Source organism: Botrytis fragariae, assembly GCF_013461495.1.
Source record: "Botrytis fragariae strain BVB16 chromosome Unknown tig00000012, whole genome shotgun sequence".
Lineage (NCBI taxonomy): Eukaryota > Fungi > Ascomycota > Leotiomycetes > Helotiales > Sclerotiniaceae > Botrytis > Botrytis fragariae.
The window spans coordinates 1,011,111-1,033,451 of NW_023500989.1; the positions used below are offsets into that span (position 1 = coordinate 1,011,111).

Genomic DNA, 22,341 nt, shown 5'->3' on the forward strand with positions numbered 1-22,341 from the left:
TTTCGTGCAACGGCCGGTAATGAGACCCCCCTTCGATCTGCACTACTTGTTGTTTACCCATTGTCTGGGTCTGTTATGTGTATTGGAAATTTGGGGACTATCTTTAGAATTTTGCATGACACGGAATGGTGATTCTCAAGATTCAAAGCTGACAGGCTTTCCGTTTATTCGTAATTGGACCAATCAAATCTCCTCAAGTATTATCTTTTAGGCGAGTAGCATTAAACCCCGCTAGGCAGCTTATGGTAATATATCGTTCCCCAAAATCCCGAGACAATATGACCTTTCGTGACGTTGGATGTGTGCGGCACATGGATGCCAAGATTCTCGCAGTCAGAAGGAATGCAATGCTAGTCCTTGTAAGAGGCCGACCAGACTGTTCTTTCGTCCTGTGCCCAATCTCATTCGTTAAATTCGATTTGAGCCCCAAAGAAAGTAAGCCCAAAGGCATGGAACTTGTTGGATATGGAACTTCTGTGGAAGGTATTACTTGGGTGCTTGAGGAGAATTTTACGTACTGAAGGAAGATTGCCAAATGTTCATACCTTCTTAGTGTTCCTGCTCGATGTTGGCATTAATATTGGTTTTGTCATGAAAAAAATCACATGGTTCACTCTTCACTCCACTCTGATGTACCGCAATTCAATTACAACGGTATTTCCCAAACCCCTCCCGGGTTATTCGGCAAGCACGTCCGACGGCATTGTGACTGGCCTTATCGTGGACTTCGTGGCACCCATGAAGGGCCATTTCCCACCCCTGAAGCCTTGGCACCAGACCCGAGCTGCTTCTCCATATTATCTGCAGTGAGGAGTGTAGATAAATTTGGTTGGTCCCAAATCTCGGCGCTTGTCCCTGCAGACAGGAGGCACAGTCGGGTCATCCTACCAGTTCTTTGGATATCAGTTTCGGTATATTCCTTTGACATGGATGGACTTGATCATTGTAAGAACAGAGCATACTTCTTTGCTGACCGCGCTTAGCCGTTGGAGTAAAATTGCTATCGTTGGCTTCATGGATTCTTGCGGGAATACCACGTCTTGCACCAAACGAGTCGATGGAATTTCCACGGAGGTCGTGTCCCAGGATAAGATTGAAGATTACCCGAAGAGGCCATAGTTGCGAGGAGGCAACAAGCAATATGGGGAGGGGGTCATGCTGCGGCCCGTTTGCGGCACTGTAGAGATATGCACTCGGATCCGAATCCGGAAATATGAAATATGCGTCTCGTCCGGCTCTTGGGAGAGGAAAAGAAAAGAAATTGTCTATATCAACAAGGGACATGTACCGAAATGAAATGCTGTACTTGCTTTTTCCAATAGACGAATCGATCTTGGCATCTTTTCACCGTTGGCGTCTTTTAGCACTTGGTGGCTTGAGATCATCCTGAGAAGCCCCTGAAGCGCGGCTCTTTTTGCATCTCACGCTTGCATCTTCTTGTTCTTTTGCTCGCTTCTACTCATGATTGACATTTCAACATTTTTCAAGATCAGCCGGGAGCTAATGGATGTGATGTTTGAGGCTTTGAGCACATAGGTGGATCAGTCAAACGTTCTTTTTCTTTTCGTTTGCTTGTAGAATCCAGACAAGTTTTACCAAGTACATTAAGCCTAAACAAGTTGGAGGCCGCCGGAGCACGTCCCTGATCAGGGTAAAGGGCATCACCTGCATAATTACAAGTTATCGAAGCGTTACCTTGGGAAGCAAGATATTGTTTTAAATGTTTGAGACGAGATTTGTTGTCAAAGTTCAAACGGAACATGTGAATCAAATGTCGTGGCCTTTTTTCTTATGATCACTCGCATAGGTGGTAATATACGACCGCAGAGATAGATGTACGCTGTGTATTGATCATGAGAGGAAGGGCTTGATTGAGACTGCTCAGCGATGATCTTTTCACCATGTCTTTGGTAGATCCTACTTACCCGTGCCTATCATTATTCAGCACTGTTTTACACGAACTTTTTCAAGATTCATTTCGGAAGCATGATGACCGGTGATTACTCATGTGTGTTACAAGACAATACAATGAGTGGAATCAGTGGATAGAAAGGGAAAAGCTTGTGCAATGACGACAAAAAGCGGACGGTCGGCGACCAATGTCATTTGTAGGACCCTGAGTGAGAGATTGAACAACCAAATCAAATAAAATCAATCAGTAGAGTACCATTGTACCATAGTCATCAGGATTTTGTAGCAAGTGGGTATGCACTGTACTGTATCGTATTGCATTGTACTGTGAAATTCGAGCAGACTGCCTAGCCTAGGTATGTGTGAGGAGCCTCCCTCCCTGTCTCCGTATGAGAAGGTATGGAACCCTCGTCCAGAAGCGAAGACTGATCGAATTTTCACCAATTCTCGGAAGTTCCAAAAGATGATAAATTCCGGATCAATCTATATTTCCCAATAGGCACTCGGGACCGAGCGTTTTAAGTACCGAGGGAACGGGCACGGAGCTGGGAGATGAGCCTAAGGGGATTTGTTGCAACTTGCAAGATCTTACGTTGTACATTCGTAAATGGGAAATTGTATGGTGGTGGGGGGTGGTGGGTTGGGTTGTGGGTGGCACTGGTATGGATGTTATACGTCGTATAGAACCAACCCTTCTAGTTGTTGGTGGATTCGTCAGTCAGGCAAACCTGCAGGTGGCACGATTACAGAATAATTACCAATTCCAGCACAGCAGCATCCCGTGTGATATTACCCAACTTGGCTAAGGTTCTAATAATGCTTGTTCCCCTAGAATCCTTCCTTCTTTAAAGACACATTGTTTAACGATATTGAAGAAATCCCAACCGCGAGAAATAAGCAAAGAGGTCCCTTGATGCCTTGATGTTCGCCCAAAGTAGTCACACGTTTCATCTAGGTTTCCTTTTTCACAGTCATTGAGCAATTTCTGTATGACAATCAAAAAGAGCGAATAAGCATATTGTAGAATTAGCAGTGGTAGTGGAGATGGATAGATAGAGATAGAGAGAGCACACTCTAACCATGTACCTACGACAAGCCATGCCATGCCAGCCTTCCCCAAAATACTTCACATCTTATTATCGTACCTACCTAGGTAGGCATCCAGCACGCCTTCGGCAAGCTCATAGATCTAGGGATGCAACGGCCGTAAGAATTCTTGGTGTCCCGATTTCCCGTATCATCGAAGGTCGGGTAGAAGCATTATATGGAGACGTGAGGCGACGGGATGTGGATTGCGTTTCCCCCATGAACCTGAATAGTTGCTAAGAGCACCTGCGCAAGCACTAATTTCGCATTCGCTTCCACTTCCACTTCCTACCAGATTTTTGCAGATGATGCTGCGAAAGTGGAAAGTGGAAACCGATGGAGATGGAGATTGAACATTGACAAACTCAAAATTTATGGGGACGGACGGCAGTGGGAATGGCAGCTGGGTACTTGCAGCTGTTTCTGGAGACCGGTACGAATACACCAATGACAGGCCAGAATTAATATACTGTCTACCATTACTTGGTGCAGTGTATCGTATCACTCCTCGTTAATTATGACGGAAGATCCCTTTCGAAACGAGAAGGACATTATCTGCTCTGTACTCCATACACCAAATACGGTAAAACTGTAATGATACCGGCATCTAGGCATGGTTTGAGGGACTATGAGCACAATACCATATCTGCGTACGTCTAAGGATTCCCTGCGTATATCGGCCGGTATTTGATACTAGTTCGATGACAAAGTGTGTCAGACCTCTTACTATTTTAGAAGTCAAATGTGTATCGGACTATTAAGTGTGCAGGCTACTGACTACAAGAAAGTTTAAGAGGGTGCCGGCGTCAGTAGGTTTAATTATGTCGTTCACGGCTTACTAGACGGCACTAATTGAGTCAAACTTCATTCTAATAGCCGACACATCAGTAACTTATGCACGTTTGAATAAATCCAAGCTGCAAAAGTATGTGCCAATCATTACAGTTGACATAAGAGGCTAAACGATCTTATCAGTTTCTGGGCAATACATGGGCGATGGACGATGGGCGATGGGCGATGGACAGTGGATATAGCGGTAGACAGACCATGATGCCATGAACCATATGAACAATGCCGGTAGACAACAATACGGAAGACAGGTTCCTTTTTCTGAAATCTTTGTGCGTCCAGCTCTTACTCTTCATGTGAGGAGATCAAGTCAAGTGTTCTCCATGTGAGGAAGTCTATTTTAGTATCTCCGTACATAGATGATACTATATGATACTACATAAACATACAAGAGGAGGGTGTGTAAAATATCGAGAGATAGATACCTCCCTAGCATCCACAATAAAGCCGCTAGCTGGTAAAACCTTCATCCCTGGTCGGTCTTTATTAAATCAATATATTATCCATTTTGTATTCCTTTTTGCGAGCTGGCCTCTCATACCTTGCTCTGCCACGCCTTATTCCTTGTCGTGAAATACATTACCCATCCCCCGGTTAAGCCCCCTCCCCAAATTGAATGCTACTATATCTCAGATTTCTCTAAAGAAGCTTGGTGCAGAACATGGCACCATGGTGGCACCAAATGAAAATAAAGTTTGAAATTTTATTTTTCCATATTCGAGGTCTTCATCTTCACCAGACTCAGATCCGTATAAAGTCAATCTGAATGGAGGATTCCAGTCGGGACGGAGCTAGTCCTCATATTACCATGTAGTATCCCTAGACCATTGCTACCTATCATTTGATAGACCAAGGGGGCGTCTGTATTTGTTTATTTTGCCATTGTGCCATTTTACCATTTTACTAATTTATTACATTCCCACTCTAACCCTTTCACATCACATCTGAGCCGCCACGGATCCATGGTTCCTTAGATCCATTTCCGATCACTGATCCATCGATCATTGTTCAATTCTCATACCCCACAAGTTCGAACTTTTGCACCGTCTTTTTCTTGCCTGCCCTCCCTCCCTCTACCTTAATCCTCTCGCCTTCCGACCCATTTATCCTGATGCCGAAGCGCGAAAGTGGACGAATGGCATCTTGTTGTTTCCAGATTGGTTCAAACGGGCTAAATGGATATGGGTGCGAAGATGGATGTGGATGGATGTGGATTGTGATCTCGGCCTAAGAAAAGCAGCTAGATGGGAGATGGTCAAGAAGTTATTCGAACACACTACCACACTACCTCACTACCTCACTACCACACTACCACCACACTACCACCACACTAGCATGCTGGTAATTTCTGACTCCTCACCCGATTACCGGTACTAGAGCATTTAGTTACTAATTGGCTTGCTTGTTACTCGAAATACTCCGTACGCACTATACCACTCACTCTTCACACCTCACTCCTCACTCCTCACACCACATAAACCCCTCCCCAAGTTCCAAGGGAGAAAAAATAATAATAAAAAAGCTTGGATTCAATGTGATGGTTGGATTTTAGGGATTTCTAGATCGACTCAGTCCTAGTCTCCTAGTCCTCTTTAGTCTTCTTTAGTCCCTTCTTGGTCTCTTCCTTTCAATCTACGACGCAGATAATCTTTAATTATCACATATATTCACTATCCACCTTTTCTTCCACGCCCCCAAAAAATAAGAAGAATACCTTTGTCTCTTTCTCGACCGTCCTCTTCACTTCTTTCCACTCCACAGATACACATAACATATAAAGGCCCGCTCTTCAAACAAGCCCTTGTTTATTCTGACCGGCTTTCTGAACTGCATGTTCCTTCTGCAATTACCAGGTTTAAAATCCTTGACTCCATCTTTTTAACGCTTGCTCTACATCTATCCATCCATCCTACTTCATATACCACCCGTCTACTACAGCACTACTATCACCACTACGACTATACTACTAAGCATACTTCGACCAGCCTCGCACGAGCTTTTGCTTCCAGAATAATGGGTTTGTCCGAACTCGTGGTCACAGCATGAGCCACACTTTCACTTTTCCATTACCGACAGGATTCATTGATACCAATATACCTATCACATCTCGACTCTCAATTCGGGTCCTCCTCGTGTCATTGTTACATTGTACTTCCTCACTATACCCACGATTCATTCCAATCACTGTTCCTGCCTTTCCAATTAAGACTGGCGGTACTTCGTTGCGACTGCCGTTTTGAAAACAGCTCAACTACCCTTACTCGAGGTCAGCTGAATTGGTTCAGTATCGAAGCAATTACAGCATCCTGATATATTTGACACAAACCGTGTCTGTGCCACATTGCTACCTTTCAGGGAAGGATCTATACCGCCCTTGTACAAATCTTAGAGACCAACCATATACTCTCGTCTATTCCCCAGCTTGAGTATACACCCTCAAGAATGATATTCTCCCAACCGCCCACCTCACCTTCCCACGAACTGGTAAACACAACCAAGGATTGCTCCCCCCTTCACAACACTTCTGAGCAGCGAGTAAACATTTTGCGCGAGAGAAGTGACAATAATACCTCACTACCACGGTCCCCTGTTTCTGAACTCAAAGGACCTTTCGACCACGCAAGGAGAGGTGACATGTACCAACCAGCCCATAGTGCAGCTCCTCGAGAGCAACTCCCATCAATAACCAGTCTTTTTGGCGGCGCACCACCTCCAAGTAGACCTGCGCAATCACCATACTCTGAGAGACAGAGCCCAATCTTTCCATCTTCATCCCCTCAAGATGGTCGTCTACCTACTACACCTTTACATCAAGACCGCCCATTTGATGCAAACTTTCAACGTTCAGCACCACGACAGTATACACACGCCTCTCGACCAGATTCGCTCGATAGGCTAGGTTATCCTGCTCCATCTACTCGTCCCAACTTGGGATCTATGCCAGAATCTCCTCGATACGCACCCCAATACCCCAACCATGACCCACGTCAAGGTCAAATGCCTCCGGGCAACAATTGGTCACCTCACTCCGAATCTCCTCGACAAGATCAGTTTCCAGCTCTGAGGGCTCATCCTGATCAATACCGACACCAACATCATGTCTCTAGATCTGAACACGAGACTAGACAATTCTATCGTGATCATGCCCCAGCTCAACGAAACTACATTCCCACACCTGCTGGTACTGCAATGGGCGAGCCCGTGACGGTCAAGGATGGTCTGGGACCCAAGATCTGGACAGGAACTCAATTTTTACCTCGTTTCGTCAGACAAGCCGACGTTGCAGGTGAAGGAATGTGCTATTTCTACGACGATGGAACTCACTGCAAGACAGTAATTGATGGAGAGAATGTAAATGCTCATTGGGGAGTCACCAAAGCGGGGAAGCCAAGAAAGAGACTTGCAATTGCGTGTATCACTTGTAGGGAGAAGAAGATCAAATGCGATCCAGACTACCCTAGGTGTGTGCAATGCGACAAGTTCGGCAGGGTGTGCAAGTTCAAGAATGCGTAAGTTAGCATAATCAAAGTGGCGTTTATGTCACTTGTGCAGATACTGTCCTGCCTCATAATTTATCCCGCTTTTGCTGATGGTAGTCTTTCAACAGTCCCCGAGGAGGTCACAACTCCCCAGATACGCCCCCAGCTGACTCGGAGGATAGCCTGCCTAGGCCAGGTTCTTCTTTGACTGACGGTGAATCTTTCAGAGTCGAGGAACGTGAAGGGAGCCATTCAGTCTCGCCGCGACAAAACTTACGCCGAGCAAGCCCGGAAGTAGAGCAGCATACCAAGAGACAGCGCAACGGCTATAATGATTACACTCCGGTAGCATCAGAAGCTTCACCACGACTTTCTGTTCAAGACGCAACATCCCCAAGAGCTGCGTGGGCTGAGCCAGAAAGTAATCGATTGAGCGATCATACCTTACAAACGGAGTGGCAAAATGATCCGTTCCACTCTGCAAACACAGATCTTGCTAACGAGTTGTTGTCGACTTTCTTCAAACACGTGCCAGAGACCGCCTCATTCATGTTTCCAAAAAATCAATTCACAGGCTGGGCCCGTTCCACCAAGGATAAGTCCTTGAATGACCTCATGCTCATTTATTCCATACTTGCCCTTGGAGCAGTATTCTCACCTCGATCTCAACACAAGCATCTGGCGGCACGATATGCTGAAGTCGCCAGATATGCATGCGACAGGCGTCACATTGGTATTCAATTAGTTCAGGCTCGTTTGTTATTGGCTTTATACTATTTTGCAATCAACAACCCTAATGATTCATGGGATTTCTGTGGGTCCGCTGTGAGGGCCGCCACAGGCTTGAAGTTGAATATAGAGATAGAGAAGAGTGACGATGCTTACCGCAAGAGTTTTCCCTTCGGGCTCAACTTCAGTGGATATGCGGAGTGCAGACGACGAACCTTTTGGAGTTGTTATCTCATGGATAGATTCAATGGATTCTGCTCTGGACATCTGAGCATGATTGAACCAAAACACGTATACCTTCGCCTACCTTGCGATGAGGAGAGCTTCGAAAATCAGGTCAATGTTCAAAATCCTCTTTTTGAAGTTTTAAACCCGCGATCCCTAGACTATCCACGGACTTTGAACTTAATGGCATACCTAATAAACGTGGCAACGATTTGGGGTGATGTTATGTCCAAAATATACAGCAATTCACAACGACCACAACCAATAAGGAGCTCTGATTTCAATGAGTTCTATCGATCTACAGTGGATCGTCTCTCAAGTTGGAAAAGCACACTGCCGAACCGCTTTGTTATCCCAGCGGACTCAATGGGAAGAATGTCCGATGGTGGAGAACTGGGCTCCTACATAACGATGCATGCAGTGTATCACACAACATTCATGAAGCTCCATCGATATGTTCAACCTTACAATCTTGACAAGTCACAACATTCTCATTACATTTCTATAGCTGAGGAGCAAGCAAAGAAGTTCCTGAAAATCATGGATGTGGTAGCTGATCGTCGTGAATCTACCGGCATGAGATCGCCAAGCTCAAATACTTCCATCGAATTCTCCTCACCATTCGTGGGATATGCTATTCTCTCTGCAGTCGATATTCTCTCGGCTAAAACACATAAAGCTTCAATACCCTCTATCATCGACTCCTTCTCTGGCGCACAATCAGTGATTGCCGAGATTGCACAGTTCTGGCAGATGGCAAGGATACAGGAAGCACTCGTCTCGGGACGCGTGAGTGACTTGATTGAAGTCGAACGCAGGAGCTGGTCAGCTTCTGCTAAACAATCTAGCGCTGGAATTTTTGAGATGAGAGAACCATTGGAGAAAACTTTCTCTCGTGAAAACGATGGCATTTATCCACAAATATAAATGCATTTTTAAGGGTTGTTCTTGTACATTATTACATTTTTATTATATTGATGACGGGTCCTCTGAAGGAGAATGGAATGATACCAAGAGGCGTTTGGGATTGCTATGCATTTGCATTTTGCATTTTGGATGATTATGAGAGCATCTTGCATAGCGAGGCAGCGGCATAGGTATGGAATACAGTACATACCGGATTCTTAGTTCTCAATCAGTTTACATCAATGACATTTCATTTATCACCTTGAAAATCTGTTTCATCTTGTCCCAATAGTCAAACTATGGATTGTGTATATATAAACTACAAACATGTTCTACATTCTCCAGCTCTTCAATATGACTACTGTGACAAACTGACAACACATTTACCCTTCATTAATATGCCTCAACATCTAGGAACTCATCTTCACCACTACAAGTAATAACCTCACAGAACATCTGATGCCTCCACCACCGCCTCAAACACTTTCACTTCCTTCTTCAAACATTTTTAACCGCCCAAGCCCGAGCACACCCCCATCCTTCTCCAACTCAATCTGTTCAAAATCGACGATCTTTCAATGTGGAGAGCCAACTTCCGTAGCACCCCACAAACCCACAAATTACATACACTATCTACACCACTCTAGGTACCACTGCCACACCACTACGTCCGTACATCGAGTTTCACAACCGTGTCTATACGCTTTACGTCAAGATCGACCGACTCTGACGTTTGCCGGTGGACTAAATGCAGTCGATGAGCTAAGTTACACAGCGGAAACGAAATAATCTCCTAGGTCGGGATTTATCTGGCTTCTGGAAATGCCGAGCTGGGTCTGGGATATGCAGGAGCCGCTCGGCAGCTGAAAGTTCTAACTGCTTCAGGAGAGCGGAAGCGATGCCCATCGCTCGTTTTTAGAGTTTGGGTGAGTGCGAGGTGTTTTGGGTTAGTGAGGGTGGAGAAACTTGGTTAGTGTGTACCGGTGGGCTGGGATTTTTGAGGGAAGGGGACACGTAGAGAGGGCTTGTTTGTTTGGGATGGGTGTGGGTATGGATCTGGGATTGGGGCAGCGCAGATGACTCGGTAGTGGTGCCGACGCTTAGGCGGTAGATGAGGTGCTAAGAGTTAGGGGATGGGAGTTGGGAGACCGGAGTTTTGACGTGGGTTTCTAGAACGAGGGAAAGGCGAGGGGGAACTGGATTGGGATGGTGAGTCGGGTAGATAAGAGAGGAGGAGCTAAGATAGGGAGTTGGTTTTGGTGTTGGTGTTGGTGTTGGTCTTGGTTCGGTGGGTATTGAGGCGGGAGTCAGGATGGAACTAGAGGTGAGGAGTAGCGCACCATAGAGGAGTGGCTTTTGTGCCGATCAGGTGATGCTATAAAACGGACTTGTCGATGATTGCCGGATGTGCGAAGGAGAAAATCCAAGAGGTTCGAGCTCTCGATTAGGAAGATGGAGGAATTGTCATGAAGGAAACAACGGTGGTGTTCAAAGTTGGTGCATCAAAGGGCAACAATCGGTAATCATATTGCACCGAATACCTATCACCGCACAGTTGAAGAACATGATTCAATCCTTTTCTTTAGTGATGGTCTCGAACGGGAATCACCCATTTTGACTTTCATGTGCGGTGTAATAGACAGAATATCGGGAGAATGTTTATTACTTGATGAAAGTCTAATTTCAGAGACCCTTGCTATATTCAAAAGTCTGCTATAAAATATATATAGGCTAAATTAAAGGCAAACTATAAAATATCAATTCTAGCAGCTCAGTGATTTATCCATGGATGTCGTTATGTCTCCTGAAGCCTTGCATATGAGGCATCAAAATTGAAGGTTTTGGCGGTGAGAAACAGGTAGGCAGAATGAGCTTGGAGTATCAGAATTTCTTATGATGCTTTAATGATGTGCGATGATAGTGTTGAATCTGTTTGTGTATGATCTAAGGACTTTATATCTTAATCCACAATGATGCGATGAAACTTCTACAACCAGAATGGAATTTCCTTCCAAGCCTTTGACGCAACTTACTGGATCCAATGGTGTGTATAAGCTTTGCATCTCTTAGGGAAGTACCAAAACTAATTCGTTACCAAAGGACCGGTCCACGCATTAACATACTCATCTTCTCCCTCGCTGTATATTTTAACGGGCTCCGCCGACCGCAATATTCGACTGTATAACCCTTCACGATCCGCAGCTTCTTCTCAATCTGTCGCTCCTCATCAACCTCCCAAACCTAGCCAATTGATCCAAACTTATTCTGCGCATGGTTATGAAGTCCTCTCCATAGCAGTCGCGTCAACAAACGCTACGTTCGCATCGTGCGGCGGTGACCGCAGCGTGTTTCTCTGGGATGTTCAGACAGCGAAGACGATTCGAAAGTTTGGGGGGAATAATGGACATACATCCCGGGTTAATAGTGTCGTATTTGCGGGAAGCGAGGAGAGCTTGTTGGTTAGTGGAGGATTTGATCGGAGTGTGAGGATTTGGGATATCAGAGCGGGGAGCATGAAGCCGGTGATGGTTATGGAGGATGCGAGGGATAGTGTTAGTGTTGTTTTGGCGGGGAAGGGAGGGGATGAGGGGTATGGGGGTGGGGAGTATGAGATTGTTAGTGGGAGTGTGGATGAGAGGGTTAGGTGGTATGATATTAGGGCTGGGACGTTGGAGACTGATGTTATTGGACGGAGTGTGACGAGCTTGATGAGGACGAGGGATGGGAGAGGTGTTTTGGTGGGGAGCTTGGATGGGTGTGTTAGGTTGATGGATAGGGAGAGTGGAGGATGTTTGAAGACTTATAAGGATGAGGGATTTAAGAATGAGGAGTTCAGAGTCAGAAGTTGCTTTGGAGGTAATGAGAAGTGGGTGCTATCGGGGAATGAGAATGTCAAGGGACCAGATGGTGAAGTCGTGGTCTGGGAAACCTTGACTGGAAATGTTTTGCATAGGATCAAAGTTGAAGGTTCGGAAGCCGAAGGCAAGAAAAAGATTGGTCGGGATGGTAAAGAGAAAGAACGTACGAACGTTATCAGTGCCATCGCCTGGAAAGAAAATGGCAAAGGGGACCAATGGTGCTGTGCTGGTACCGATGGAATAGTCACTGTTTTTGGACCGTCATGAGCGCAAGATTTGTTGATTGAATTGCGATATTTGACCCTTGTCTAAATGGGCAATTCAGAGGTACTCTTCAAAATGCTGCCACCTACGCAGACTCTAAGATGAAGTCTGCCGCCAAGCTCAATGCATACTTACTTTCCCGGAAAACAATCATTCCTTAACAAGGCAGTACACTTGGTTGGCCAAGAATTTCAGCAGCGTAGGTCAAGTGTAGTTTGCTTTAAGCCCAGCGGCTTATTGGGAAGAGATATATGTTTGTTCTCCTCCGTTGTCAAAGTTAGAGCATGGCTCCAGTTTATTGACAGCGAAGTGTTTACATGACAAATTGTAAGGCTTTCACATACAACACATTGGATGTGACATTTCACTGCATCAATAACCTCCGATGCATGCAAACCGGTAGTCACGACGCAGAATTGCTTTAGTGGCGGAATCATCCGAACCATCCGATAAGCATCTGCGGGGAATATTCGATAACGACAACACATCTGTGGCGCGGGGTGGAGGCAGCAACTGCATTTTTCATCAATCTCATATACCAATAGATATTCAGTTAATATTTCATACACCATTTCGTATGATACACAGTGCTCTCCAAGACAATTGAAGCCTCATATTCACAGATGCCTTACCCAAACGTCTTTCATCTTCCAGGGGAAGATATATCACCCTCCACAGACATCAAACCAGCAGCCATATCTCAACCTCTTATCAACAGTATTCCACCTGATCTTCTTCCCCGGTTTGATCCCGTCTACGCAAAATATTATGCCCATTACTCAGCGGGACGATTGGCCACCCATCAAATTCCAATCAAGGAGTTTAGGGCCAATCCTCGCAAATACAACATCGTATACGGACGTGCTATAGCACCGGACGTACATTCAATCACCGATGTTCAATGTCCAGTCACACAATCTAGCGATGGAAAGAACAGCATCACAGTGAGGATTTTCGAACCAGCTCCAACTGTTAATGAAGGGAAACCAAGACCCGCGTACATCAATTTTCACGGTGGGGGGTGGGTCTTCGGGGGCTTGGAAACGGATATGGAGTTTTGTAAGAGATTGGTTGGGGAATTGGGTTGTGTGGTCTTTGATGTGGATTATAGGTTGGCGCCGGAATATCAATGGCCTATCCCAGTGGATGATTGTATTGAGGCTTTTAAATGGATTGAATCGGATGAGATGGTCCAGAAGCGAAATTTGGATAGGCAGAGGTTTGCGGTGGGAGGCATAAGCGCGGGAGGTATGTTGGCGGCGGTTGTGAGTCATGTTTGTAGGAATGAGGGAATGCCGTTGAGTTTTCAATTATTGGGCGTGCCGGTTGTGGATTTGGATGGATATGGAGCGGATGGAAAGTTGACGGAGGAGGGATGGGATCGGTACCCTAGTTATAGGGAGATGGAATTTACGGTGCCGTTGCCGGTGGCTAGGATGGAATGGTTTGCGGCAAAATTTCTGGGAGGAGAGAGGGATCGGGATACTTATAATGCAAGTTTTCGTTACCCCTTAATGATTCACATGTTAACGAGTGAATGGTAGAATTGGAAAGTCTCCCCACTGCTAGCGAACAACTTTGAGGGGCTGGCACCGGCTCTCATTATGACGGCGGAGATGGACCCTCTGAGAGATGAAGGTAAAGCTTACGGCGAAAAGATGATTGCTGCAGGTTCTCACGCCGAAGTTATTTGTATGAAAGGAATGCCTCGTAAGTACAATCGGTTCCTTTCGTGTACCCCTTATTTTTACTGTCTGTTTGCATTCCTCTCTTTTATATCTTTTTCACTTCTCAATTGAGTTTTACTTTGTTCTTCGACTACATACATGGAAAGCACTAATGATTGATCGTTCTAGATACTTTTATGATGATGGATGATATTCTCGAGAATGGTAAGAGGTACAATCGTGAAGCAATTCGAGCTTTGGCTGCTGTGTGGGGGATCGCTATTAAGTAAGGCTGGAATGAAGTCATTAAGATTCATGGATGTGGAGTTCGAAAGAACGATCAATTGGTTGCACATCATAATGGCGTCTTTCCGTGCTTCGTTGTTTGCAGATGTTTGGTCATTACGAATAGACAAGGTTAGATAGAGCAATTGCCACTCAGCACCTTTATCGAGAGTGACTGTTAAGAAACTCGGGATTTAGATAACATTTGCTTTTGATAGAAAGATCGTGAATTGAGATGTTAGCACGTTAGGGTTTGATGGCGGATTATTCAGGTCTCTTTTGACGCATTTCAAAGCGGATAACTTAGAACTCAGGACTTGTATTTATGAAAAGGGATTGATATGAAGAGGAGCATCTCTCTTTATTGCCCCAATGTTGCCTCTCCACCTTTAAGCTTCGGCGGAGTAACGGAATAAGGGGCGGTCTTTCGGAAAAGCTTATCGGTTCGGTGTAACTAATTATGGTGTGGGAACTCCTAGAGCTTGCTTTGTAAACTCCAGTGGATGCACTGATACGTTATCAGTAAGCAAATATTGATACGGAGTAAGTAGGTATCTAGGTAGCTAGAAATCGAATGTATATTCATTTTCCTTTTCTTCATAGATTGTATCTTATTATCTGTTGTGAGTATTGGTTTTTGTCAATTGTGAATACTTGCATCTTTATACCATATCGATTCCTATCTAAAATGGCGAACAATGGAATGGAAACCCCGGAATTCCTTCTCGCGAATGGAATCAAGAGCATGTATCAAGAACATGAAGATGCCAAACCACCTCTAGATTTAAGCCATCATTTTTCCCGCGTAACGGCGGCTCGTCAAGAGAGCGCCGTAAAAAGTTTCTACAAGTTCTTCCAGATTCCCGGAATAGGAAATTTGGCTGGAGGTAAGCTTCATTCAAGCTGGCATTCGCCACGCTACAGTGTTCCACTAGCAGCGGCAGCTAGATACTGCACGCCGACCAATATGTTAATCGATTGTCTCAGGTCTTCCCAACGCGGCATTTTTTCCCTACGATACGCTAGAAGCCCAGATTGCACAGCCGGAAAGATTCACACCCAGTCCGAACGGCCCCAATGGAGCGGGCGAGCTTTCGCAAAAGCTCGCCGCGACGACGATTAAAAAGTCGGCGACGGATGCTTCGAGACATTTGTTAATTCCCCATTTATCAACGACGCCGAATCCGCTGCAGAAAATTGATTTAACGACGGCGTTGCAGTATGGACAGGCGCAGGGGTATCCGCCGTTGTATTCTTTTGTGCGACAGTTTGCGCGCGAGAATTTGCATCCGAATATTCCGTATAAGGGCGGTGCGGAGATTTTGTTGACGTGTGGATCGACGGATGGGTTTTCGAAGGCGATTGAGGCGTTGAGTAATGTTTGGAGTGAGGAGAGAGATTGGGTGAGAGAGAGGCCGGGGATACTTTGTGAAGAGTTCGCTTATATGACGGCTGTTCAGGCTTGTAGACCAAGTTAGTATTTGCGGGGTTTGAAAATGGAGAGATTGTAAAGTTACTGATACTTTTCTTAGGAGGTATACAGGTTGTTCCGGTCAAGATTGATCTTGAGGGAATGATCCCAACGGGCCCTGGTAGTCTCGAAGATGTACTCGAGAATTGGGATGATTCGAAGGGTAGAAGACCTCATATGATGTATACCATCACGTAAGTATTGTCATACCTTCCTTATTGTTATCGATACTCACTGTGTAAAATAGCATTGGTCAGAACCCCACTAGTGGTACTCTGTCTATCCCAAGACGCAAAGAACTTTACGCCATCTGCAGTAAATACGATGTAATGATTATTGAAGATGATCCATATTGGTACCTCCAATTTCCGTCCGCGGCGGGACTGCAAGCAGAAGCTCGCAGTGAGACTTTACCCGAGCCAGAACCAGTGCACACGTTCAAGAATTCCACCGGGTACGCATATCTTGATAGTCTCGTCCCATCATATCTAAATTTCGATTACGATGGACGAGTAATCCGTCTCGATACGTTCTCGAAAACGGTAGCGCCGGGATGTCGTCTAGGTTGGATAACGGCACAGCCAGCTGTCGTAGAGCGTCTTTTGCGAATCACGGAATGCACCACTTCACCCCCATCTGGGTTCGTTCAGGCAATGATTGCGGAATTGGTTATGGGTCCTCAAGCTGCTTCTGCTGAGTTTAGCAAGAAATCCAGAAATGAACAGCTCACATTCACAGGGTGGAAGACTGACGGTTGGGTACGTTGGCTAGAGGGCTTGAGAGGCACATACGAAAGACGTATGAATAGAATGTGTGCAGCCCTCGAAGATGGTCGCTACCACGTCAAACAAGGCACTTCCAAAGCCATCTCCGATTCCGAATGGGCAGTCATTACCAAGACGAAGATGTATTCTTTTGACTGGCCGCGCGGTGGAATGTTCGTATGGATTCATATGCATTTCGATACTCATCCATTGGCCAAACAAGTCCCCGGGTCCAAATTGGCGAGAGTGCTGTGGATTTTCCTAACTATGAAGCCCCATCTCGTCCTCGCAGCTCCTGGTGCGATTTTTAGTCCCACGCCGGAAATTGCGGAGGAGAGGGGTTGGCAATATTTCAGATTGTGTTTTGCGGCTGTGGAGGAAGAGGAGGTGCAGAAGAGTAGTTTGAGATTTGCGGAGGGAGTCAAGGCTTTCTGGATGATTAAGGATAAGGAGGATTTGGATGACATTGATGTTGAAGCAAATAATGCGGGGGCTATGGAGGGCGAAGTGAGGAACTTGGGTATGAATATGGCTTGTTAGGTTGCGGGGTCCATGATGGTATGATAACATAGGGAGTGGTACATTTGAAGGTGGAGATATGACGAGGCGCTTTGGATTTGGATGTAATATTTGAACACAAAATATAAGATTGTGTTACAGTGTATAATTCATGTGTACTTATTGTGAATTTGCAAGATAAATAAAGAAGATTTAGAAACAAATCAGAGATGTTTATTGTTTTAAGCCACCTGAGTCCTTCTACGAGATGTCTTAAGCGAAAATCATAGGGGGTGCTCACTATGAACAATAAGCCCTGAGTGATACGTTACATAAGGTAATGGTATGCGCCTGGGAGAGATCTGTAATCATTTGTTTAGATTGGTGAATTGTTAATGTCTGTGATCATATCGAGCAATAACTTGCTATTCCGCTGAATAGGCTTAGGTGAGAATGCATATAGTTCACATGATCATTTGATTTGAAGTTAATGGCAATATCTACCTAGGTACTTAGATAGCCCAAATCGCATCGCAATATCTCAGTCGTATATTCATTCAATGTAGGTACTCATTGTAATCATTTAAATCCATCCTTTTGGGACGCTAGATTTGTCCTTCTAGTAATCGTCTTATAAATGCTCAAAATCCCCAACACCAGCAATTATGCCGCCTATCGTACCAAACCAAATCTCAAGCACTCGGCGTCTCTTCTGGAGCCTTTCCTTCTACAGCATCCATAACCTGTTTAGTTATATCCTTGAATATTGGACATAGAGAACAGTCCCGATATTTCTCTACCAAAAGCCCGTCATCCCCAACAGTATTAGCATCGTTTTGGGCACCACTCATGTCTTTGCCATTTACTAGCGTTCCTTCCGGATATACTGGTTTTCTGCCTGCTTCTACCAACATTCCGAATTGAGGATCAATCGGAACTCGTCCTAAGAACTGTACTCCAAAATCTTTGGCCATAACCTCTCCACCTCCTCTGTTGAATACATTTGTACATTCCGAACAATTTGGACACACAAATCCACTCATATTCTCCACCACTCCGATAACATGTATTCCAGTCTTCGTACAGAAATTTAATTCTTTCCTCACATCTGCCGTTGCCACAGCCTGCGGCGTCGTTACAATCACCGCACCGGCGACTTGGCCCGGAAATGCATTCTTGAGAAGTGTTTCCGCCAGCGAAATATGCTCGTCCGATGTACCAGGCGGGGTATCAATGAGAAGGTAATCGAGTTCGCCCCATAACACATCTGTGAGAAATTGTCTAACCATAGCTGTTTTCTTCGGTCCGCGCCATACTACTGCATCGCCTCGTTCTCGGAGTAGAAAGCCGAGAGACATGCATGATAGGGCGCCGATGGAGGAAGAGGGGTTGGAGGGGTGAACGGGGACGGGGATCCAGCCGCCGGGTGCTTGGGTTACTTTGGCAGATTCGAGGGAGAAGAGACGGGGAATGGAGGGCCCGGTTAAATCGATATCGAGGATTCCGACGGAGGAACCGGCTAGAGATAGGGAGAGGGCGAGTTGGGTTGTGACGGAGGATTTTCCAACTCCTCCTTTACCGGAGAGGACCTGTGAGGTTCTTTGTTAATTGATGATGTGTACTATGATTGCATTAGGATACCTACAAGAACAATGTGCTTCACTTTATCTAAAGACATCTTTGGAGATATAGAGAATCAAATAAAAATGGTAAAATGTATTGTTCTAGTCATTGTCGCATTGTTTGACATATCATCAATACATAGATGGGTAGAATATTGAAATTCTTATCGCTTATCAATCCGATGTTGCTAATCAATTACTGTTAATCCGCTGAAAATCCATCACTAATCTGATCCATGACGCTTTTAGCGTGCATTGTTAGGCTTTAGCAACGTTACGGGGCCGGGTCTTACAACAGATGAATTGTCAAATTGATTGACCCTGAACCCTTGGAGCTCGAAATTAATACGAGTAACAATACTACAATACACGAAATTGCGCTTTTCTAGTCAACATAAGCATAAATAATATATACGAACGGATCTGCAGATGATGGTCGAAAGAACATCAATATGAAAGAGGTTTTCAAAGGGGGATGTGAATGGATATGGACGACCCTTGGGGCTCACCGTGGGCCGACGAATTGAATAATGATGATGGTTTGGGGATTCGAAGCATTGACAATGTAGCAGATGGAAATCAGGTTGGAAAAGCAAGTGAAGCTTTGAGAAATAACGTTAATGCGACTTGGGATACTTCGGACGATGGATTTGGTGATTGGGAAGAGGACACAGGGAAAAAGAAAGGGGGTTTGGGTTTGGACGGCGCAGCAGAACAATGGGATACACCAAGTCGTGGAAGAGAATTGGAGGTGGTAAAGGATGATGTTGGAGCATTATCGCCTGGTTGGGGTAATTCTTCTCCAAGTCCTGCGCGTGCAGCACCGAAATTATCACCGAGTCTTTTGGCAGAACCTGTTGCAATTGTTCGAGAACCATCTCCGGATCCTTGGGCAAACGCGGTTCATTCTGAGGAGTCCGCGAAGGTTGAAGACAAGCCTAATTCAGGGGCTACAACTACAAATCTTGACACTTTTCAAAAGGCCATCGCAGAAGCCACTGATGAGGACTCCGAAGTAGAGTCTCCCGAGGCATTCGAAGCAATTGTGCCTCAACCCGAGGATTCCGACGAGACAAAATTCGAGCCAGTAGAACTTCTCTCTGATGAAACAGCTCAACCGGTAATAGGAGGAATGAATACGGATAATGAGGAAGCAATTGGACTAGGTATTGATTTAGAACCTGAGAGTGATCTATGCACCGAAATCATCGAAGACGAACATCATGAATCAGACGACACTGTTCTGCCATCGACACAGGTGCCCGAGCATGAATCTTCGCGACCGTCTTCTTCGCCGTCTGACATAAGTCATCACGATGGACTTCTGCCAGATTCACCACGAACATCCTTAGATGAAGAACCGAAAAGGTCTCGAACCATAAGAGCTGTATCGCCGGATGTCCAGGAGCCAGCTAAAGAATTCGATGACCCAGCGAAGCAAAAAGACGAGCTTGTTGCGGAAGATGCCAGATTAGAAGAGGAAACTGATGGTTCGACGGAACTGGATAATGAACATGCCTCTGTAACGAAGTCGGAAGTTCTAGAGGATGATGGAATAGAAGAGTTCTCCAATGCTGAAGAGCCAGAAGTTCCAGAGGATGAAGAAGAAATAGAACAGAGTTCCAAAGCTGAAGAGCCAGATGATGACGACTTCGGAGATTTTGGAGATTTTGAAGAGGGGTTTTCGGATGATGGCGAAGAAGTTATGGAAAATCACAATTCGATTGAGCAACCCATTTCATCCGAATTGGCTACACCACAAAACGAATCTTCGAAAATGCGCTCACCGAAAAGACCGACAGGACCCGTTGATTTCTCTATCGACCTGACTTCCATGAAGACATTGTTCGGGGAAGCCAAGGAAGAACACGATGAAGTAGCCGAAAGGATTTTTATACCTGATACTATCATTGCTGATACTTTCGCATCTACTGAGGAACGAAAGATGTGGTATAGAGTATCAAGGTATGGCACTATGCGAAAACACAACACTGGAGACGATGAAAACTATGTTCGGATCTCATGGGCTCCATCTCAGGTTAAGCAAGAGACCCAAAAGATAGTGGCCAGATGGATGGAAGAAGATCGAAATGATGGACATGTTGGTTTTGGCGACACAAGCAAAGGTGGTTCTCTTTTTGGCTGGAATGATCCAAACGCACCACCTGTTCCATTAGCAACAGTTCTTGGCTCGAAACGAAAGAGTGTGAAGCTCGAAGCGAAGGTAGCCGCTAAGGAACCAGTTGATACTCCTAGGAAATCGTCGAAAGAGGTAACTCGAGATCAATCCAGGTTCAAGTCTCGTTCACCATCGAAACCGAGAGAACGCAGCTCGACCAATTCAGTGGACTCGGGTGTTGATGTAAAAGCACCGCCACCGCCTCCCGTTGCACAATTTGGGTGGGCTTCGTCACCAGCGATGCAGACAGCTTCTGGTTCTGGTATTACCCCCCCAGATACAGGATCTTTCATGAAAACCTTCACCCTCCCGATGAACTCTACCCTTGGAAGTTTTGGGCAATTAAGTCCTGCATTACCCAGTCCAGCACCCAAATCTCCAATCGAACCACCCCCAAGCTTTGTCCAAGCGGTCAAGAAACCCCGACCAATTTCAATGCCACCCCCGTCTACAAATAGCTCGAACGGCAAACCTGCTAATTTAGCCTTCATTTCTAACGATTCAGACGATGATGAAAATGATGATGAATGGGGCGAAATGGTTTCCTCGCCCATTGTTACTGAGGCTCCGAAGTTTCCCACCCGAGGTTTGAGGCATAAGAAGTCGATGAGCCTTGGAGATACACTTGCCAACTCTATTACTCTTCCAAATCCCCAGGTTACAAAGCTTCAATCTGGATTTGGTCTAAACCCAAAATCAAGGCTCGAACAAATTCCTGGATCTAAAAGCCCTATAGCATTACGCTCCCCGCAATTATCCGGTACTATTCCATCCCCTATATCTTCGAATCCCTCATTTTTAGACTTGTGGTCTACCCCAGCCACTACTCCAGTGCCAATTCAATCAACTGCGCTACCCCCTCCGTCACCGGCACTGTCAGCCACAGCATTTTCCGATCACTCGCCACAACCTATCTTGTCCTCACCATTAAACACAACCTTCACAGATACCTGGTCTCAACCTCCTCCCTTTAGCACCTCTGTATCAGCCCCACCAATCACAAGTAACTGGTCACAACCCTCGAGTCCCTCGATGCCACCTCCCTCAACCAGCATGCAGGATCCTTGGGCGTCAGTCGATTTCTCTTTCTTCGATGCACCAACTCCTGCACCGGCAATCGCAACAGGACCTGCCCCTATGTTACTGTCCAAACAAACCACAAAACCAAGACCTCAATCTTATCCAGCTCCACCAAAACCTAAGACCGTTACCTTCTCTACTCCTTCGCCTAAATCTATACTCTCACCTCCGGTCCCTACCTATGCAAATCATGATTCAAAGACTAAATTTGAAATGGAGCAGGATGAGATTGTGAAGAGAATCGTGGGTGGCTTGCCCAATTTGGGATATATGCTTAAACGATGAGCTACCTAGACCACTTGAAGGAAGTAATCGGCAAAACCGAGGAGGCTTTTTGCATATATGTATGTGTACAATGATAGAAAAGAAAAGCAAAAGAAAACACGACGAAACTGTTTGTATAACAGAAACAACAAAGTCCACGAAGAGGTATATCCCCTAAAGGGTCAGGACGACAGATAAGGGTTG

The 22,341-nt window shown here is 45.5% G+C and overlaps 8 protein-coding genes across 8 annotated transcripts; 6 read left to right on the top strand and 2 right to left on the bottom strand.

Moving 5' to 3' along the window:
* Positions 1-715: 715 nt before the first annotated feature.
* On the bottom strand, positions 716-1,385 carry Bfra_002539 (uncharacterized protein; the record flags this gene model as incomplete). Its single annotated transcript, XM_037332956.1, has 3 exons — positions 716-855; positions 963-1,265; positions 1,289-1,385. The coding sequence occupies 3 exons, from the start codon at positions 1,383-1,385 to the stop codon at positions 716-718; spliced, it is 540 nt and encodes a 179-aa protein (XP_037195084.1).
* A 4,903-nt stretch (positions 1,386-6,288) lies between these two features.
* Bfra_002540 (putative fungal specific transcription factor domain-containing protein) lies at positions 6,289-9,206 on the top strand (the record flags this gene model as incomplete). Its single annotated transcript, XM_037332957.1, has 2 exons — positions 6,289-7,355; positions 7,454-9,206. The coding sequence occupies 2 exons, from the start codon at positions 6,289-6,291 to the stop codon at positions 9,204-9,206; spliced, it is 2,820 nt and encodes a 939-aa protein (XP_037195085.1).
* Positions 9,207-11,183: 1,977 nt separating this feature from the next.
* Positions 11,184-12,310, top strand: Bfra_002541 (putative wd domain-containing protein; the record flags this gene model as incomplete). Its single annotated transcript, XM_037332958.1, has 2 exons — positions 11,184-11,229; positions 11,286-12,310. The coding sequence occupies 2 exons, from the start codon at positions 11,184-11,186 to the stop codon at positions 12,308-12,310; spliced, it is 1,071 nt and encodes a 356-aa protein (XP_037195086.1).
* Positions 12,311-12,430: 120 nt separating this feature from the next.
* Positions 12,431-12,732, top strand: Bfra_002542 (uncharacterized protein; the record flags this gene model as incomplete). The annotated part of the gene is made up of 2 exons (XM_037332959.1): positions 12,431-12,583; positions 12,613-12,732. The coding sequence occupies 2 exons, from the start codon at positions 12,431-12,433 to the stop codon at positions 12,730-12,732; spliced, it is 273 nt and encodes a 90-aa protein (XP_037195087.1).
* A 198-nt stretch (positions 12,733-12,930) lies between these two features.
* On the top strand, positions 12,931-14,264 carry Bfra_002543 (putative esterase protein; the record flags this gene model as incomplete). The annotated part of the gene is made up of 3 exons (XM_037332960.1): positions 12,931-13,800; positions 13,852-14,017; positions 14,164-14,264. The coding sequence occupies 3 exons, from the start codon at positions 12,931-12,933 to the stop codon at positions 14,262-14,264; spliced, it is 1,137 nt and encodes a 378-aa protein (XP_037195088.1).
* Positions 14,265-14,947: 683 nt separating this feature from the next.
* Bfra_002544 (putative aromatic amino acid aminotransferase protein) lies at positions 14,948-17,034 on the top strand (the record flags this gene model as incomplete). The annotated part of the gene is made up of 4 exons (XM_037332961.1): positions 14,948-15,146; positions 15,247-15,732; positions 15,792-15,924; positions 15,978-17,034. 4 exons carry the CDS (start codon positions 14,948-14,950, stop codon positions 17,032-17,034), a joined length of 1,875 nt encoding a protein of 624 aa, XP_037195089.1.
* A 650-nt stretch (positions 17,035-17,684) lies between these two features.
* Positions 17,685-18,670, bottom strand: Bfra_002545 (putative cytosolic fe-s cluster assembling factor cfd-1 protein; the record flags this gene model as incomplete). The annotated part of the gene is made up of 2 exons (XM_037332962.1): positions 17,685-18,581; positions 18,638-18,670. 2 exons carry the CDS (start codon positions 18,668-18,670, stop codon positions 17,685-17,687), a joined length of 930 nt encoding a protein of 309 aa, XP_037195090.1.
* A 425-nt stretch (positions 18,671-19,095) lies between these two features.
* On the top strand, positions 19,096-22,158 carry Bfra_002546 (putative glucan 4-alpha-glucosidase protein; the record flags this gene model as incomplete). The annotated part of the gene is made up of 1 exon (XM_037332963.1): positions 19,096-22,158. The coding sequence occupies one exon, from the start codon at positions 19,096-19,098 to the stop codon at positions 22,156-22,158; it is 3,063 nt and encodes a 1,020-aa protein (XP_037195091.1).
* Between the last annotated feature and the right edge of the window lie 183 nt (positions 22,159-22,341).